At 42.9% G+C, this 21,540-nt stretch overlaps 1 protein-coding gene across 2 annotated transcripts in view; it reads right to left on the bottom strand.

Moving 5' to 3' along the window:
- Positions 1 to 21,540, bottom strand: part of lrp8 (low density lipoprotein receptor-related protein 8, apolipoprotein e receptor) — a 215,781-nt gene that overhangs the window by 104,641 nt on the left and 89,600 nt on the right. For both annotated transcript variants that reach the window (XM_069679388.1, XM_069679387.1), the window contains exon 3: positions 8,464 to 8,586. In XM_069679388.1, the coding sequence (XP_069535489.1) occupies positions 8,464 to 8,586 (123 nt within the window). The remainder of the gene's footprint in view (positions 1 to 8,463; positions 8,587 to 21,540) is intronic.

The raw sequence follows: 21,540 nt of genomic DNA, 5'->3' as shown, positions 1-21,540 counted from the left end.
AGTAACCACTTACAGTTGTTTCATGTGTGATTTATTTCGTCTGTCATTTAGCTTCCTGTGCATCATTAATGCAGAATCTCCAGCAGCTAAAACGCGATGTTTCTGAATGTCATCGGTTTTCCTCTAGGTGTGCGTTGTGGTCAGGTTGCTGTTCTGTATCTTCCTTTAGGGATCAATACACTTTAACTTATTACTGACATAAATCAAGGTAAAGGCATGTGTGGTTAATGAGATGCTAACAGATACAGCAAGATAAGCAGAACAATGCACACGAGGGCCTGAGATGATGGGCGGACAATGAGGAGAGAGAGAGAGAGAGAGAGAGATGACCTTTAAAGTTTTTCTTTCTCTGCCAGGAAGTTCTTAGGTGATATTTAAATTATTGTGAGTAATGAGTCTTGTAATATTCACACACACACACACACACCCACAGATGAGACCGTCTAGAGACTTGAACTGGGATGGGAGGCATCGCAACGGCAGACATCAGAACAATGGCGGTATCGGTTCTGTGTTCAAATGTGTCAAACTGTCAACGTTTCTTTGTCGTGTTGTAGGAAGAATAAAGCTGTGAAGTTTCTATGCTGCAAAACAAACTCCTCTGGAGCTGGGTAGATGGATGGATCTGAACACTAGACAATGCATTTACCTTCCTGCCACCAAAAAAAGTCGAGGTTGGTTTCTTTTAACCCTGAACAGAATCTAAACTTAACATAAACAAAGCAAAGTATTTAATATCTGTGTCTCAATTCAGGGGCTGCATCCTACGAAGGATGAGTCATTCGCAGCCTGTGTAGACCGCTAAAGCCGGGTGAAATGAGACGGTCTGGTCTACGGAAGATTTCCTGTTTGCGTCACCTGTTCTCGCCCTTAACCTTGCGTCACCAAACGCCGCCCCTGTCGCCTAGCAACAGTGGCTAGTGGGTTAACTAGCTAACATGTCACGTAACTTAATCTATCATTTTAGAGGTAATTTGAAGTTTCAAGGCCCCTTTCACTTTTTTAACATTTGTGTCGCTCGCTATTCGATTGAGTCAAACCAAAAACGTTTCAAAGTGAATTTTTCCACCGCTTCAGAGTCCGCCATCGTTTGAACTGGTGCTAAATAAATCTCGGGGTACGTTGGGCCCTGAACGATGCCCTCGATGGATCCTTTGTAGCCCGGGAAGAGGAGGACGCATTAGTTGACTGCATCTGAAGGAGCCTTTGACATGGGACAACGCACAGCTCTAATGCATTCGAAGGATGCAGCCTCCGAATTGGGACACAGCTATTACCTCAAGGGTGAATCCCTTACTTTCTTTTTTAACAATATCCCAGGTCCTTAAATTGTCTAGAATAAACTACACAAGTCAACACAGACTGATCTAAAGACTGTCATGGAAATTAAGCTACAGAGCATCAATTTGCATGACAATCAGAAAAATCTGCTCATGAAGACTGTGTGGTACAGTTTAAAGAGCTGCATAAAAATCTAGTAAATTGAGCTTTATTTTGAAATAGTTTTGTTTAACTCCAAAAGTGACTTGCCTGGAGTCAGCCACAACATATTCTGTATGTTCCTTCTTGTATTATTGAGCACTAACTGAGCGCCTGAACAAAGTCTGAGTTCAAATTGAACTTTTAGGCTATTAAAATCATTTTGAACTTGACTGTTGAGCACAGCAAGCAGATAAAGTGCTTCGTGTTATTTGACCAGTTATTCACATTATTTTTATCCACTAGGGTAGAACTGAGGAAGGTCGATACGTGTGTGTTTGGGTCTGTGAAGTATGTGCCAGTGTGTGTGTGTGTATCATGGCCAGAGAGTGAAAGTCAGCTCAGGGCAACAGACGCTTTCCATTAGAAGAACATGTCGGAGAGTCGAGAGACAAATTAGACGACTCTTAGCTCTGAAGTAGACGCTCTCAGTGACCTCAGAATGCTTACTCATACACTCCAGGCACGCACACACTTAATACACTCAACACACACACACACAACTCAAGAGGACGGAGTCTTTTTTTGGTTTCAGATTTTTTTTGTGCTTCTGTTTTTATGTGTTGGTGAAACTACACGCGTGTCTTTTGATGGTGTGGTCACTTAACTGAATGAGAGACACAGGTACAGAAACAGGGCGAGAGAGAGAAAGAGAGAGAGACAGAGAGCCACCTGGGAAATTACTACCGGCACCGCCGCTGCCTCAAGCATGAAATTGAAGCCGTCCAACAATGCAACTCACCGAATCCTTCTCGCTCATATTCCAAAATAATTAACCAGCACCTCCTCCAGCTTCCGTGCCATAATACGCTGACCTGACTTTTGTCTCCGCAGACACAGACAAGGAAAACCCAGCTCAGTGCACCTGAGCAGGTGGAACTGATGGCAGCAGGGACACAGAGAGAGATGAAGGGGGAAGGGTGTTACAAGTTCAAGTCTCAACTTTATTGTTACAAAAGAATGTCAGACCATAATCCAGCGCTGGCCTATGGTGTCAAACATCTGCTTTGTCTTTGATTAAATTAATAACTTTCACATACAAACGTACAAATATACAGCAGAGTTTACCATGCAACGCGTGCAATGGGTCATCATGCCATAAAGAGCTTAAAGTCGAGGTTTTGGAAGCTTTTATATCGAATGACTTTGAACGCCTCCTCTCTCTCTCACCTTCTATTATAACTAGAAAACAGACTACTAATTTCCCCCATAACGACATGTATGACTGTTGGAGAGTATCAGTGAACCGTAACACACAAACACGTGTAAAACATGGTTAACCTTATGAAGTAGTCACAGTTTGGTTAGGTTTGGGCAACTTCACATCCTTTTTGTTTGTGGGAAAAGACCAAAGCTGGGTTTAAAATAAGCGTGTGAAGCCGGAGATATACTTGCTTTTGAACCTTGCGTCGCATACCCATGCAGCTGCGTCATGAATTAAATTGTTCACAGACTTGTCTATGCACTACACATGTTACTGGAGGAATACCTCTAGAGAGCACACCAGAGAGCTCAGGCCGTATGAACCGCAGGATGTAAACAACAGACATGGTGACACTCGAGGTTACTGATTTCTTAATTGTGAGATCACGGCAGAAAAAGTGACAGCTTCTGACAGCAGAACGCACCGTCTGCACCGTCAGAGAGTGATGGCCGGAGTCTGGAAATGTTACGGAGGTGGTAAAAAGCAGATCTGGTGACCGATTTGATGTGAGCCTGGAAAGAGAGGGTTGAGTCTAGGATGAGGTTGCAGACTTTGGGGGATGGAGAGATGGAGCAGCCGTCAATGGAGAGGAGTGGATCTCCAACCTTCTGGAGCAGCGCACTGGGACCCACAACCATGAGCTCACAACAAATATAGAAATATAGTACCTTTTTTTAAACAGCTTTTACTCTGCATCAAGCAGACAGACTGACCAACGCTGTCCAAACTATTGCCTTTAATGTCTGACGCAGGTGACTGTATGATGCCAAAGAGCAACCACAGTCATCAGCATTACCCTCAACATCAACATCCTGTAATCACGTTGTTTCCTCCTCCCTTTATAAACATAAATGAGGCTCAGCAATGAAGAAGATGCATACCTGTTTGACTTCACAGCACCAAAGCTAGTATTAGTTCTACTCCGACTTTCTTACAGTCCACTTCCCATATCTCTGCCACAGTTTTTCTCCTCAGCGCTGCTTTAATTAGCATATGAAAAAGAAATAGGGCCTGTCAGTAGCGAGTCGATATGAGCTCTTTGAATCAAGGCTGGAAAAAGTGGGAGAGAAGTCGTGCTGTGACGGGAGGCTTTGCTTTGACAGCTTGTGTCTTTAGATGAATGAGTTTCATCACATGGAATTAAATCAGAAGCAAAGTTTGAAATCACGGCCGTTTTAATGACTCGAGGTGTTCGAGTAAGTTGTTGAAGAGATCTCATCAGACGATCAGTAAAGAGCACAAAACACACCAGCTCTTATCGACGTGTTTCGGACCGCTTTGACGACGTCCGACTTTTAAAGAGTGTTTTTCAGAGTGTGGAGGTGCTGAGTTCAGGGCCCTGGACGTAAAAAGATACGTTTGTGGAGTAATGAAGTTTTACATCAATGAAATAATTACCGGCGCCCATTTCAAAGCCACAAATGGCCCCTTTTCTTTTGAATAAATGAAAATCTAGAGAGCCAGAGGGAATAGTAAGACCATTATTTTCTCTCAATGTGCTTCTCCCTCTTCCCGTGATGTGTGACTTGAGATTACTTCACTTCTAAAGTTATCAAACTTCTCATTTGTGTTTGTCTTTTGTTCCTCGTTATGTTTCACAATGACTTTAGAGGCTTTCCAGCCGAGCCTTTGTCAGCACGCCTCCGAGTGTGAAATACGCCTGAGTGGATCGTAATGATTAGATTACTTACGTTGATACAAGACTTTTATGTTATGAATATATAATATCCTCCATATCCTCCAAATAATACAAAGCTTAAGGGCTCTCTAACAGTTTGCTCTCCATATCCAAAATGTTCAAGCATCACTCAGAGCGGCGGGGGACTGCAAAGGTTATGAGTGTCTGATGTTGCAATTCAATAACCTTTATCTGCACACAGACACTCGGGTGGCGAGAAGGGCTCATTTTAATCCCAGGAGTGTTGATATGAAGCCACAGAGCTGAAACAGTGCACACACACACACACACACACACACACAGAGGTGGAGTTTGAATGATGCTCGAGAGCGTCTCAGCAGCTCTTCTAATCAGCGCTGATTGTCAAACGACAGGATGTTGCTGATGCCACTCACAGGAAATGGATGCTGACTTTGTGATGTCTAGACACCAGAAAATCACAGCTTTGAAGTTTGCTGCATGGATTACAAACAGTGATACCCCCCCGCGCAGCACGTTATGTAACCTCGACATGGTATGTGGAAAAGCGCCCTTAAAATGAACCGTTCACTGATGCATGAATATTAATTTGCTTCATCTGTATTATCTACATTAGAGGGGGTGAAACTGTGGAAAGTGAAACGTAAAACACGTGTCCTAATTTGCAACAACTTAATAGAGCTTACATATTTGCATTTTTTATAATAATATAATCAATAAAAGGTTTTAGGGCTGCACAGTGGTGCAGCGGTTAGCGCTGTCACCTCACAGCTAGAGGGTTCCTGGTTTGAATCCCGGTTCAGACGTAGTGGGCCGGCCTGTGTGGGGTTTGCATGTTCTCCCCATGCATGTGCGGGTTCTCTCCGGGTACTCCGGCTTCCTCCCACAGTCCAAAGACATGCTCGTTAGGTTCATTGGTGAAACTGAAATTGCCTGAAGGTTTAAATGTGAGCATGAAAGGCTGTCTGTCTTTGTGGCGAAATCGCATAATATATACTAAATACCACAAACTACATATTCCATACTGCGTTCGGCAGTAGTACGTAGTACAGAGCCGATAAAATTTATGTTTCGCCAGGCAGCTGTTTCCGGTTTTGGAAAGCGGAAGTAAACAACAGCCCGCCAAGAGCAAAAAGCTGCTTCTTCAGCTATAGCCAAAATCTTCAACACAACTTACATAAGTTCCTGTGCTAAAAACGTATCAAAATTTAACATATTCCTAAAATAAGAGAATCTTTTATTATTATTCTAAATTTGCAAATTTAATTTTTTTTAGGAAAGCTTACAGGAGGAATTATAGCGGCGTTTTTGTTACGGTTACAAGTCTCTTGAACTTTATGAGACTGTTTATAGCAGGGGTGGAAATCGCAGGGTAACTCATGATACAATACGATACGCGATACATGGCCCAGGACAACGATAATATCATGATACAGCGATTCTGAGATAACTGATATATTGCAAGAGAATCATTTAACGATACAAAAACGATATCTGATTAACGTCTCCTCCGGCCAATTCATTTCCATTCATGTTACCCTCATTCATGTCATGAGCGCCACCACGAGGAATCATGAAGTAGTGACGTGGTGAGTCAAAATCGCCTATTGATAATTGTATCGCACAACTCAGGAGTCAGGATTATGTACTGCCGCCCTGGTATTTTGTCCCACCCCTCGTTTATAGAGTGGAAAATTAAAAATCAATAAAACCACATGCAGGTAAAATACTCTTCTCAAAAGAATGAAAGGAATATACGTAATTTTAACGTTTTAAATGGTTTATAGTTCTATATCATCAGTGTGAAACAGGAAACATCCAGCAGTCACAAAGATCCAAACACAAAACATGAAACATGACGAAACATGTAAAAATTAGTCCCTTTCATTTTTCTGAAGTGAGGCTGTAATTCCTTGTTGACTTGTTTATTTCCATAAATTACTGCAATCTAGTGACTTAATGATACCTCTAATATAACTAATGATGCTGCCACATCTATCACTGATGGGTGAAGTCGGCTCTAGAGATCAGAGCAGAACATTGTGTGCAGACTCAAACACTCTTTCATGCATTAACCATCTGATCGAGCATTTTCTCCAGAATCCCCTGAAGGCCCAGATTCATTTTCAGATGTGTAATTACAGACAGCTCCTGAGGCACGCATGTGTGTGTGTGTGTGTGTGTGTGTGTGTGCAGAGGCGTCATCAGAGGTCCATAGTTAATCAGCAGTCAACCAGAGGTCTCTGGGATCAGCACATCGATTCCCTCCCAGGGAAATCAATCCAATCAAAGGCATTACTTAAACTGAACTCAGATCAGAAAGCAGAGGATGTACAGCAGGAAGGAGCAGGAGGACACTGAAGAGGAGGTGGTGCAAGACGTGAGGCTTCGAGAGAGAGGTTCAGAGGGTGTAGGGAGATAACAAGAGAAAGATTTACAGTCGGATGTGCGATATCAACGACAGCGTTTCCTGTGCGTCCATCTTTACATCATGATGAGCGCAGATGCTTTCAGACAGGGCATGAAGAGTCACTGCACCTATGGGAGATCATCTGCTGGTGTGCTTCCTTTTTATTATATCATATTATAATGTAGCTGTCCCTTTAAATTCTCCCCATTGCCTTATCAACATCATATGTTTTATTATAGACCTCAATAGTGATGCTTTTAACTAATTGAACTAATGCACACACACACGTCTGATGAAAGCCTGCACAAGCACGCACACGCTTGTGCACACACACAGCTGTGAGGATCAATCGACAGTTGGAGAAGCCCTCACAGCGTCTGACCTTGATTAGATGTAATGAGTCTAAACCACAAGTCCACTAATCTGATGAAATGACTTACAGATTCACCTTGTGATGAATACAAAATACAGGCATTGACTGGCTTTTTACACACGCGTATGCAGGCGCACACACTCGGACAGCTTTAAAAGCATGTGCGTGCGTGCACACACACATCCACACACGTCCTTGGCCTATCCCAATCAGACTTATTACTTTGTGGATCTTCAAACAGCTCTTTGATCACTTCTTTGAAAATCATCTTAATAAACAGCAGCTAACGTTTAAGTTCGAGCCATGAGGAAAGTTTGGTGATAAGACAGAAGTGTAAAGACCGCCCTCTTGAAACTTCTGTTAAATGTCAAGGATTATCATGGTCGGTCTGGATTCTGCTCCTCCTGCGTTTAACTCTGCTGATGTTTACAGACCACCATACGCGCTGCAGGTCAAATGGAGTATGAAAAACTTAATGCAACAACCTTTGCGACTTACTACAAGGTGTGGCGTATGTTTGTTTTCTTTTTATCCATTATAAAACATCTAAGACAACAGATAAACAGGTCAAGGTATTTTTTTTTTTTTGCTAAATTGGTTGCATCGTCCCCTGCAGAATATATTTTTATATATTTACATCCAGAGTTTACTCCAATAACTCCGGACATGAGCAGTAGCAAATTATTTAAAAGTACAGTAGGCAACATTATTTCATAAGAATTTGGTTAAAATGACACATTTTGATCATTGCATGTCACTAACAATGTTAAATTGAAATCATGTTGATTGCTGATCTGTGACTGGGAGCGCCTGCCCCTCCGGAGCTTCAGTGTCCAGTGTGTTTCAGCCAATAAAAAAAGGGACCACTGAAAGTTATTTTCTGTGCAAGAAAGCGAAGGTTGGCACTGCAGTCGGAGAGAAGCAAAATGTGACATGCTGTGGCAGAGCAACCTTGGGAGCGCTTTATACCGAAGGAAAATATGTGTGCGTGTGTGTGTGTGTGTGTGTGTGCGCGTGTGTGTGACGGTCGAGTAGTCTAAACGAACATTACATGATTGTTAAAGAGACAGAAGTAGTTGCATCACGCTGGAGTGTATACGTGACTTTTTGTAGCCTTCAACACACAAACATGACACTAATACAAACACACACACACACTTGAAGCTAGTAAAGCGTTGTCAGACACAACAGATGTGTGTGACCTACCTGACTGTGTTCATGACCTTCCCCCTGTCTGTGTGCGTTATTGTGGCATTGTTGGTCTGTGGTTGTGCGCCTGTCAGAGTGTGTGTGTGTGTGTGTGTGTGTGTGTGTGTGTGTTAGTATGTGCGGCTACTTACTGCAGATTGCATCAGCCTCGTCTGATCCGTCTGCACACTCTGGCTCCCCGTCACAGCGCCACCTAGCGGGGACACACTGTCCATTCTTGCAGGCGAAGTCCGTGGTCGCACATGTCTTCTTTGCTGTGGAGACAAACGATACAAAAAGCAACATTACTTTACGACTCAAAGAAAGTTAAAGCCGTGTTGTGTCTGCATGGCTTTAATAAAACACTACAGTGACTCGGGGACAGATTCTCTCGAGTTCAGATTTCAAGACAGAAAACAACAACACCCAAAAAACTGGGCACAGTAGCTCGCAAGGGATGAAAACGATGGTGAGAAAACATGTCAAAACTTTGATAATCCACTTTACCGAGACAACAAGGCAAGGCAATTCAAATTTTATTCAAGCGAATTTTACCATCAAAAAGTAATGTTTTAATGCATTGCTTTGCACGCCGGAGCTTTGGTGGCGTGTTCAAGTGCACCTTGTGACAGAAAGAATGAGGTGTTTAATATGCTGGCCTGTCTTGGTCTGTTCTTTGCGGCTGACTTAGTGGATCTGGGGTTTTAGTGAGGTGAGACTGTTGGTGAGAGTTTTTAGTCACCTGTGTGTGTGTGCATTAGATTGTATACAACAATGTTTATATATTGCATACAACAAAGCTGCAGCATGGATGAAAAAGGCTACAGTCTCCTGCCTCATCAATTGTGAGGAAATTATTAGTGTATAGAACCTGTCTGATAAAGTGCAATTAAAAAATATACACAATACTATTATTAGTCTTGTTTAACAGCTAAAAGCTATACTAACCCTGTGCAGAAGTAATATGATGGATACTGTTGTATGGCCTGGTGCAGTACACTTAAATCCCAACCAAAAACACAAGCTCAGCTAACGTTAGCAGCAGCTCGGCTCACGGCCTTTCTAACTCTTCTAGTGTTAGGGTTATTTTTACTGTGTATTAATTTTCTCTTGTGCTGTGTTTGCTTTGATAACCTGCTGCTGTAACGCCACAATTCCCCAGTTTGGGATCAATGGGATCAGAGCCAGCCAGCCAGCCAACCAACATCCTGTGTCCGCTGACGAGTCGGATTTTTATCACACTGCTTAATTTGTGTTTTTACTTTATATCAACTTTAAATAACACATAAGAAAAAAATCCTAAAAGTGTGTGATTGGAAATAACCTAAAGCATTTTTTACCTTTTTTTTTGCTTCGACTAACATTACACTCCCTGCTGGCAGCAGGAAATAGTCTCTAGTTGACACCATAGAATAAATAATTGTGGTGGAGGCGACTGTGTGGGAGAAGAAGACATTTTTTGAGTAGCTAATCTATTATGGTATAGGATCAGTGCTTTGTCTGGTGTCCTTTGAGCCATTTCCAATACTATTATTGGTATCTGAGAAACTCTAAAAGTGTTACCTGCGGTCCAGTGAAGGACTTGTAATCAGAGTTCGCAGGTGTTTTTAATCTGAGCAGTTTGACTTCAGGGAGAGTGAATATGTGGCGGCTTCAGTAGAACCTCTTTCTGCAAGTGTGTGTTGGACACACGGTGCAGAGAACAGACCAGCAGCCCTCAAGCTGTCTGCCTGAACCCAACTTTCTCAGAGGTTTTTTGCTCCATTTTAGCGATCCTATGATCCCCTTTCAGGGTCGACTCAGTCGCCTCAGCTCCGGCTCTTTCTCTATCTGATAGCCTTTGGACTTCAAAAGGTTTCGTGCAGTCACTTTCTCCGAGCAAGAGGAAAAATTGAAGCACTTGAGTCTGTCACGGGGAGAGGCAGCGAGAGCCACTGAACAAGAGAAAGCACTCGCATGGCGTGTTAGCTGTGCTTTGCCACGCCATGATGAAATATACTGTACAGAGAGGGGGCTGACAAATAGCAAGAAAGTGCTTTTGTTTGTGTGTTTGGTGTTTGTGAGTGATTTTCTACTTCAGAGTGGAGGGAGTTAATGTGACTGCTTCTGTTCCATTTTCCTTCATGAGAGCTTGATGTTAAAACTCCTCACGGACTCTTAGTCTAAACCAGCTGTAAATGTAGGTTAGCAGCGTGCTGGGCTACAGACGTGTGTGCAGTGCGGTCCAATGAAACAGTTTGGACATATAGTACAGTAAATCCTATTTTTCAATCTATATTATCCTTTAATCCTTCGTTGTTTCTCCACTTATAGCCACAATGTGACATGGATTTCTGAGATGGAGGAATAACAGACAAATATGAAACCAAGAAAGAGTCAATAAAGTCTTTTTTTTACTTTATTACTTATCTCATTTCACACATGTTGCTTGTGTGTTCACAGAAAACTTGTATTTGCTCTTCAATAAGAAGGCAGCTCAGTCTGTAGGGACTTGGCTTGGGAACTGAAGGGTGGCCAATTCAAGTCCCAGTACGGACCAAACATGGAATTGGGGCTGGAGAGGGGCGAGTTCCTTTCTTGGGCACCGAATCCCCCAACTGGTCGGGGCGCATGTCCATGTGCAGCCCCCTCACTCTGACATCGCTCCATTAGTGCATGCCCATACTGTCCTGTTTATGCATGTCTGTAATTCGGGCTTATGTTTGTCTAGCATGTTTGTAAAACATTTCCCCTTAATAAACTAAATCTTCATCTACATCTTCTAAGGATCGAGCATAGCGCACTGATTTTAGTTGCTAAACTACAAAAGGAATTCTTCCAACTCTACTCAGTGAGGAAGAGCTAGCCAGCTTATTAGCTTGTTGTTTATGTGTGTAGCCTTGGATGTCCCACGGTGTGTGGTAAAAGGGAGAGTTATGACTGATGGCACAAGTGGGAGCCATAATAATGAAGTACTCGCTGGAGGGGCTGACAGCGTCTCAGCTGTGGGGACCAATGCTTTCAAAATGCATGTCTGAAAGTATTCATATGGTTCACGATGTATGGCAGATTGAAGAAAAGAGAGAGACAGCCGCACAATCACCAGGGCCAGAGTATCGATTCTAAGTAGGGAGGAAAAAAGAGAAAAAGGCCGTCTTAAAGACGGGACAGAGATGGAATTGAAGAAGGTGTAGGCCTAGAATAAATGAAAAGCGCGTCCCGAAGGATTACAGGGTAGTCAGAGCCGGGGACAAAGGTAAATAGAAAGAGGGGAGAGAACAGAGAGCGGGGGTACAGAAACAAACTACAAGAGGGAAAGAGGCTTTCGGGGTGGGGTCTCGAGTAAAGGCATCAGTCTTCACAAAGGACTGAATAAATCCTTTCCTTTCCTACAGCATGTTAGCATAAATCCCATCTCTCCCTGACCACACTCGCTGTTTTTTTTCACCTTTCAATCTATCTTTGCCTGCAGCCTGATAACAGAGGCAGCTGCAGCCACACACACACAGTTTGCACTGGGCAGCAGGATCCACAATACTACACAACAAAGCTGGTATGAGACACCAGAATAATGATGCTTTTCCGTCACCTTGGTATCACGTTTCCTATCACTGGTCATCCAAATCCTCTCCTGTTTAATTCAACTGGGGATGCAAAATGGCGCAGGCGACAGAACGGCTTACAACATATCACACTCAGAAGGATTAATTAAAATGCAAAAGCCAGCAAACGTAAGCCTATCAATTTCCTGCAACCCCTTCCTTACCTCGCATTCCTTCTTATCTTTAGGACAGAGAGGGAAATAATACAATTCACCTTGGCCCCGTCTCATTCTGGGGGCCAAAGGCATCGAGTCGCAGCTTTCCCCCTTCAAGGAAACAAAATATGCTTTTAATTAACCCGAATGAATAATGTAACTCACACAGCGGCACCGGACAGAGAGATAAAAAAAGACACAACAATGTGAGCCAATTCCCACTTCAACAATCCAGGACAGGTCTTGATAAGCGGACGTTTTCAACCGTCTATAGAAACGAGACAGAACAATTAAAGTTTCAAATGAAGTCTTAACTTTGAATGTGACACCGTCTGCTGTAAGTACAGACGGCACTATTTCAATAAAGCACATTATGGAAAGCTATTATCATCTATCTTGAAAACCCTGAATTACTTTTATGAGAGTGCAGTCATTTGGGGTTTTAAATACTCAATGAAAAGTCATTAGTTTTATGCAAAGAACATTTCCTGCAGAGGGCTATACGGTGCAAAACTCTGCAGAGAAAAAACCCTCATGTAATGAAATAAGCATGCAAATGTATCTTTTTTGTTTTTGCAGCAAGAGGCGCTGAAGTGAAACCGGGAAAAGATACACACAGCCGAATATGGAACATGGAAGAAGACGAGCAACAACACATGTTAATACACTAGCCATGGACGTATACATGCTGTACGTATGAGGATCATCTGGACATTCTCACATATCTTTAAACAAATGTGTATAAACCTGCAAAAACAAAAAAAAAATCCGCCATGCCTCTCAAGAGTTGCTGATGCACACACAAACAGCCGCTTACATTTACATTCTGATGCACCGAGGCCTGTCATATATGAGTGTCATCCATATGGAACAGCCTAAACCTGCCTTATGAGGTGTGAGAGTGAATGTGGAGAGGAGACACACACACACACACACACACACACACACACACACCCTTACCTACCAGTTCCACAGCGTTATTTTATTTTATTTAGTCCTCCGTCGGCAGATAGAGAAAGTGATGAATATTTATGTGAAACAGCGGAGAGCTAGATGAGCTCCAGGTTGCTCACTAGGTGATTTTATCCACATCCTGGAGTCATCACTAACTTTGGAAACTTTTTAAATTCACAGGCTGATTCTCAAACCTCATCCATCATTGCTCTTCACCTCAACTTGAGGTTCTTTATGAGCTTCACAGGAGATAGAACTGTGTGCTGACCAACACGCACCTGTTGACATTCAGAGTCTTTCTGTCTAAATAATTTACTGAATGATTTACTAAAACAAGCTGTCCATACGGGCATTAGGAACAAGTAGCACAATATTGCGATAACGTTATGAAGCGCAATAAACAAACATTAAAGAGTACATACAGCTGTGACTCTTATCTTTCTATGCAGTGTACGGAGGACAGGCTGAACAACACGTTTTCAGATTGGCAGGTTTGAGACTTCACAAACCTAAGGAGCCAATCCCGTTAATGGACGGCGTGACGCTATGCATATCATGATGTGTAACCTATGGTAACCACTTTGGCGATGCTCGAGCCAGCTGTAACCGTCATCGTAATTTTTGCAAACTCACTACTGACTGCTAACGTTAACATTACTGCTACCAATTACTACATTTCAAGCTCGCTAAGTTTCAACAAGTGATGTGATTTGTTTTCACGACGGAGGGGGGCGGTTGGAAATGTACACAGTGGGCGGGGCCTATGTAGATGAGGGAGGAGATGCCTTGGGAGGATTTTCACCAGGTAATTAAATGTATTTTGCAGAAAAATCAGACACAATTTATTGTTTCAAGCAGAGCATTTTATGTGTCTTAAAACATGATTGAAGCTGGTGTTTAAACAGAGAGTAACTGACAGCTAGCTTGGGTTTTATCTGACTGTAAAACGGTGTGAAAGCATGACCATTTTACCCAGGGCTCCATCCAGGTCAAACTGTCCTTGCTTGGTGAGAAAGCATGCCCTGTTTACATTTTTTTTTTCTCTTATCATGGCAATAAATTCAGACTTTTGCAATGTGCTTATTGCTCATATTGCGATAACAATGAAACTGTGATTTATTGTGCGGACCTCGTGCACAGTGCTCAGTTATCCTCTACTGCAGAGGATGTTGAAGAAAATAAACCCTGGTGCAGGCTGTTTAACGTTCACCAAAGCTCTGCTAAAAATATGTATATTTATGTGTTATTAAATCAGAGGCGTGCTAAGTACATCTCTTGACAGGTTGCCACGACAGGTTGTCATTTGGCAAGTTGAATTATTCTGTGAGCAATGTCTTTTCTTTCATGATACTGTCAAATAGCAATCAGAGCTGGTTTGACACGCTGTAAGAAGCTGCAGCCTAAAGAGCTTAACATGCTTTACATAATATCATACCTTTATAGGGTCATGCAGGGCCAAACCATTACAATAATGTCAATTATAGAGATGAATGGGAGTGGCGGTGTGGGCGGGGCCATAAGACATGTTCAGAGTACACTCGGTGCTGCTGCTGCTGCTCCACCTTCTCTACAGACAAACTGTGTTAATCTTCCTCTGACATTCAACTAATGTCATGCTCTGAACATCCACATGATCAATGAGTGAATAAGCTGACCTACTCATGTTCGTATGGCCTCTACCCCATCCACACACACACACACACACACACACACACACACACACACACACACACACACACACACGCCGGACACCTCTTAGGATTCATCACCACATACCCCTGACGACATGATTTGGGACGCTGTTGTTCGACCTGGGAAAAGGTGAAGGTCGACCTCTTTCTCCAAGTCGTTCAATTTACACACTTCATTACACACACACACACACGCACACACACACACACGGGGAGTGAAAGGGAAATGGAAATCAAACATCCAACAGCACAATAATAGCTAAAGGAACACTGTGTCGCCTCTAATTAGGATCTGTTGACTGCGGTCCTGAAACAGAGAACCTGTGCTGGAGAGATGATCTCACATCCTCCAGGGGGACAGTCGGACCTTGTACTTTGCTGAAGCTCCACGTGCAAGAGTAGAAAGCTGAATGTTAAGTCAAGCTGTATTACTTTTATTTCGGGTCTAATGATGGATCCAGATGCAACATTTAAAGTAAAAAATGCTGTATTCAAATATGTCTTTTTACAGTCTGTGTTTAATGGTCACTATTGGCAAATGGGGCTGAGCTTTAACAACAGACACCAGATGTTGGGCGCTGGTTTAGCTCAGTTGGTAGAGCAGGCGCTCCACGTACAGAGGCTACAGTCCTTGACGCATCGATCGCAGGCTCGACTCCCGGTCTGATGATCATTCGGTACATGTCACTCCCCACTCTCTACTCCCCACATTTCCTGCCTCTCTTCAGCTGTTCTATCACAAAAAACCTTAAAAAAAAAGACACCAGATGTTTGAGCAGTGTACAGAATTATGTGTCCAAGTCACACGTCGTACAGAGAATCATCACCAGTAAACATTTCCATTCCAACACTATTCTCCCTTTTGTTAATGTGTATTTATGTATCGATGGCTTTTAGATTGTATACACCTTGATTATTTCTTTAACTCATGTATATATTCATCTTAACATACTTATTTATTTAACTATTGCCACTGAAAGCACTTTATTTGACTTGACGATGTACTGCTACTTCTACTACTGGTTCAGTGTGGTAGGAGTCTCTGTGTTCGCTTGATGTTGTCCTTTATGTATGTGTTGTGTCTTGCTGCCTGCTGCAGGTGAAACTTCCTTGGGGATAATACTAAAGTTGATGACGTAGAGTTAGGTCAGTCAAATCTCAATAGCCATAGCTGATAACTGTGATAAATGTGATCCTCCTTTATCTAACTTAACCCACATGTTGGTGCACAAATCTGTTTTCTTATTCCACCCCAAATCCTTCTTACAAACTCTGACCCAACGTCTGCCCAAACCAAAGGCTGAGACATGTAAACACAGCAGGCAAGAGGAAATTGGTGTGAAAAAACCCAGTTGGACTTCAGCGCAGAACCGAGAAGAACACTAAAGAAAAGCTGTAACCAACCCAGTGTGCTGTCCGTACATGAATGGAGAAAGGCCGTAGTAACCATGCCTCACTGCTCAGGTATTCCAGTACTTATTATCTGATTAAGGTTGGTTGAACCATCCAAGGAAAAGTCTGTGGTATATTATGTCTCCGGCTTTAAACATTTGTACGGAGGACCCCGCAAAGAGCAAGCAAGTTAAAGGACCAAAGAGGGAAAAATAGGAGACCGAAATGAGAGCCAGAGAGAATGGAGAAAGAGCGATTGCGAGCGAAAGAGGGGAGAAATAGATGGACCTCCACATTGTTGTGATCGGCTAAAGAGCTGAAGAACGTAGCGTGTCAGCGGAGGGAAGGAGGCCGTTAATCAGCGAGCGGAGGTTGAAGCACAACTGTGAGGGAGTGGGGGGGAATGCTCCGTGAATTGTGCTCGTGTGTGAGCGGGAAGCAGAGCGAGTAAAAGTGTAAAGTAGACAAGTGTAATATTGGTCTTTTGTGGAGATTAAAGGCCTGTCCAGTTTCCCAGTAAGCGGCTGGAGACGGAGCGGTATCGCGGAGAAAGGTCCAGAATACAACAACAGCACTAATTGTAAAGTAATGGATGGCGGGGCGGGACGGGATGTAGCATTTTGTTCTTCTGTAATAAGTTTGAACTTTCTGACTTTTTCATTGAAGTAACTGGAATACCAACAACAGCAGCTGGTGTGTAGTCTGCTCACAAAGGGAAGAAACAAAGAAATAATCAGCGCAACATCCTCCCGTTGACTGATTAAAAAACAAAAGGGCAACAAATGGCGGCTAAACTTTTTTAACTGCCAAATCAGCCTGGTCTTACTCCCACGTCATCAGATACAGTAGTTTCTGTTGAGCTTCATTCAGACTCTGAGTGTGTGTCTGTGTGTGTGTACATGTGAGAGACTCCCAAACTACAAAGGCAGGAGATGTGAAGCGAACTCATGGGCTGGCAATCCAGACAGCTGGCTACATCAAATACACAATATATTATGCTCCTCGGTGCACATCAAACACCGCCTACCAGTTCAAAGGAGCATGTTACCTTTTCATGATCTCCCTCTCTGGACACAGGAGAGTCCAGCCCACTGGGCAGGACGTGGACTCCAGATTTTTCACTCAACAACACAAGTGAAGCAGTGGGGGAGCTGAGCAGAGTTGGGCAAGAGTCAGAGTTCAGACACCTGGGTGAAAGTTGCATCATGTGGTAGAGGATCGTGGTAGAGTGCTGCATGTGAAAGAAACGCCAGCAAACTTTTGAATACTGAGATGCTTCTTAGTCACATATTCAGTGAGATGTAGACGTGTGACTTTCAAACAGAGCAGAAGTTAAGTTAAAAACTGAGGTATAATACTGAAGTAACTCTGCTTCTTCTGGAAGTTCATGACCTCATGACCTTGAGTTCTCCACGTTTATCGTGGATAGTGATATGTCCTTACTGACTATTTTTGGTGGACTGAATGGCAACTTTAAGTGGATGTTATGTAGCATCGACTACTGCAGCTCCCTCCTGGCAGACCTTCCTGCATGCACATTCAAACCTCTCCAGATGATCCAGAACGCAGCAGCAAGACTGGTCTTCAATCAACCCAAAACAGCACATGTCACTCCACTGCTCATATCCCTCCACTGACTCCTAGCTGACGCTCGCATCAAATTCAAAACCTGTTCTGTCATGAATGTTAATGTTATTGATTATGATTAAAAAACACCCTATACACTGCCTGTCTGCACCAGTGTCCGATCTCACTTGAAGCTGTTTTTTGGCTCTTACTGACTTCGTTCCCTCTTCTCTCGATCGTTGCTTGTGTTGGATTAACTCTCAGATGTACGTCGCTTTGGACAGTAGCGTCTGCTAAATGAAATCCTAAGGGACTACAGATGCGAATTAGCTTAAAGCTATAATCTGGTACGGTGCATCAAATGGTGACATTTATGCTTTAAACGGTCCCTTTGAAATAAAAATAAATTAACAATAATAATAATAGTGACATTGTAACATTGTAGTTTACTTTAAATACTGTATGCCATACACTTTATATTGACTTTTATCAATATATTCTCCAATATACACCAATATTCCCTTTATACCTCATGTTATAACATTAGGCTGCTGTTCCTGCCCATTTGATTTAATTCATACTCAATATATGTCGAAAATAAAGCCTTAAAATTATAGCATAATTAAGCTTTAATAATGTGACTGTTAACCACTTTTTACAGTTTCAATATTACACATTTTAACCCATATAATGTTATACTAGAGCGCGACCAATATGTATCGCTGGGCCAATATCATCGGGCCGATATCGGCCTATTACAGATGTTTCGTATCTGTGTATCTGTGTTTTTTAATGTACTAGGATATGAGACTTTTTTTAAAAGATCATATGATACACAATCTCAGCACTGTTTGCATCACAGCGGTAAAAATGTGTATTGGTATCAGTCTCTAAAGTCCTGTATTGGTTGGATCCACATCGTTTATAGGAGCAGTTTTGGCTCTCTTACATAAATAGCCTGATAATACCATTACATGATGCAGTTTGTTTTTTGTTGTTACATAAAATATTCTATCACCAGTGAAATCTTTGGAGAGTAATCCTCGGCGAACAGGTGGCATTGTGCTTCCAAGAAATAAATAGCCGCTTTAATTTGACAAATGACAGAGGAATGGTGCAAAAACAAAGCCGAGCGCAGCAAACGTCACGCAGCAGTCATATCAAGAGGATTTCAAACTACAGGCTCTGAAATGGGATGAAATAATATCGAGGCAACTGAGGACGCTTTGTGGAGGTAACAATTGTCGGCTCCGGCTCATATACAGCTACTTCACAGAGGTTAATCCCCCTCCAGTGTGTGCCTGTCAGTGTGCGCGTGTGCGTGCTCATGAATCTGTTTGTACCTCTGCTTAAGTCTGCATCTGTTTACCCATTAGGAAACAGATTGCACCACTTTCTGTCTTTCAGGCTTTCAGAGAAATGTGAAGTGCCTTTGTATGAGTCACTTTTCTGTGATGGGGATTAACATTAAGACGAGCTGTGCTGCACAGGAATGATATACATTTTCAATTGTTCAACTGTTAACTATTACGTTGCTGGAAAAAGCAGCAAATGCACAAAATAAATAGAAGCCACAGACTGTTGGAAAGAGTGGATGTAGCCACGAGAGGGTGAATACGGTTTGTTGCGTCTCTATCTGGGTTCATCAGACGCCTTGGTCGTGACTTGTCAATCAAAGGTGGACACGCCCTCAATGTTTACCTGCTTTATTGTGGATTTTATTCATAATAGTACAATTTTTTACACAAATATATCATGTTGCATTGAAGAAGACTTGGAACTAAAGATCGAGACAACTGACCCTTCGCTAAGTCCCACCCCCCTTGGTTACTGTTGCTACGCCTGTCAAGCTTTCGCACCGGCATAATGGCATTTTTAATTATAACAATGAGAGCTGTTCCAAGGGAAATAACAGCAAATTTCAGTAAAAATAGTCCCCAAATATCAGAGAGAAGTTCACAGAAAGGACGACAATACACATTGGAAAGCTACATCCGGAAAATAATCTGTCAGCGGAGTGTTGAGAATGAAGAGGACATAAAAATCGAGGCAAAAGCTCACCGGTCCCAATGCAAGCATCAGGCACACCACGTCTTAACAATTCATGTTAAGGACAATCATACAGGAACAACAATGTTGTTCAAAGCAAAACTCCACTGGATCTCCTGAAGGCACAACAGGAAAGCCCAACAAAATCCTGAACAAGTTTGCAACAACAACGGCACAAACAAAGGGCTGGTGAAATAAAGGCTGTGCCGATATCATTGGTGGTGGTAGCGAAGGATCGCAAATGAAGACCAGTTGTCTTCCACAATTTCTAATCCATGTCAGACATCTCTCCTCTCGAGTTTCAGCATATCTCCTTGTTCTGAAAGCTTGACAGGCCTCCCGCGCCTAGTTACGGTCGCTAACGTAGGATTGGACAGTGGCCGTTCAAGGGAGGGGCTTAGCGAAGGGTCCTTCTGCAACAAGTGGAGTCGCCCCCTGCTGGGCATAAAAGTAATTGACTTGTACATTGGCTTCACTTGTACACCAGAGGCTCATCTTTCCTACACACTCTGTGCTTCCTGCCGCCGGCTCTCTCTTTGCTCACACTGGCAAGTATAATTAAAGGCACACCCTCGGAGTCGACCATGTTTGCCTGACACCCTGACCAAATATTAGTGCCCTAAAATGACTGCTTAATTCCTGTTCGTCCTAATCGGCGTTTCCTTCTTCTGTCCCCTGTTGACGTATGAATCCAGATGTGTCACTGTCAAACGAGCCTGATCATTACGTCAGAGAAACAGCAAGGACCTCGATTTAAAGATCGCACAGGAAATACGATTCAAATGGCACGAACAACTGAAGTGTTTCCTCTTCATTTTCGCTGGCTGAAGTGGGAAAATCCCTCTAAGCATGTTAAACCGTCGTCCTCTTGGCTTGTTGTTGTTCCCAGATGCCTGGATTTGAACTCCCAGAACAACAGGGTCCGCATCAGCCGCATGCCAAAGCCTAAGACCTCCCAAATCCCGTCACATCCTGGGTCCTCGATCCTCGTTCCCCCCTTACATAAGCGGGGCATTACAGCTCGGCAAAGCAGCTTAGAAGTGGAAGGGGAACAAGCGTGACAATAGAAAAAGGAAAAGAGGAAGAAATAAAGATACAGAGCCTTGGTGGAGATCAAAGACAGATAGAAAGGAATCAGATATAATGGAAAGAAATTGCTTTTCAGGAGATAAAAGAATCAGCCTTTGTCTTTCTGCTCCTTTTATGCTACAGTTCTCTCTACACATAATCCCTCTCTTAGTGTCTCCTCTTTCCTTTCAGAGCCTTTTCTAACCTTAAGTCCACCTTCATCACACACTCAACATATTCCTCCTTCGATTCAATAAACAAAATGAACTGTATTCCTAATAGTTTACTCTTCTTTCTTTCCTCCTCCCCTCTTCACCTTCTTCTTCTTTTGTTCTCTGGACGTCGTGTGCCCGGAAGGCTCTTAGCGAGCTCTCAAGACAAACAAACGTGTGTTTTTGTTGTTCTGAGGGTGAGTGGATATCTCGTCAGCGAGATCAGAGAGCAGTCCCTTTGTATGCCGCGCCGCGTTAGCTTCAGAGACTGCTAATTAAGTTGGAGCAGGAAAAAGGGGGCCATTGTGGGAGCACATGGCGAGGGGGGAAACAACAGGGCCAGGCTTGTTTTGGTTTGTACATCATGAAGCCGATCAGTCCTTCAAATGATGGCGTCAAACTGATTCTGTGTATGATCGGAAACTTTGTGCAAGAGTGAGGCTGCCCTATAAATGCAAAGTAATAAAACACATTTCCATATAAATAACATTTTTTTGCTGTGCAGCTTCCTTCGCCCACTGATGGAACAATATTGATCCAATGCATGAAGCTAATCTAAAC

The sequence above is a fragment of the Semicossyphus pulcher genome, unplaced genomic scaffold (assembly GCF_022749685.1).
Source record: "Semicossyphus pulcher isolate SPU_LCO1_2020_fin unplaced genomic scaffold, fSemPul1.0.p SCAF_4, whole genome shotgun sequence".
In the NCBI taxonomy this organism is placed as follows: Eukaryota; Metazoa; Chordata; class Actinopteri; order Labriformes; family Labridae; genus Semicossyphus; species Semicossyphus pulcher.
This window is presented reverse-complemented; position numbering and strand designations above follow the sequence as displayed.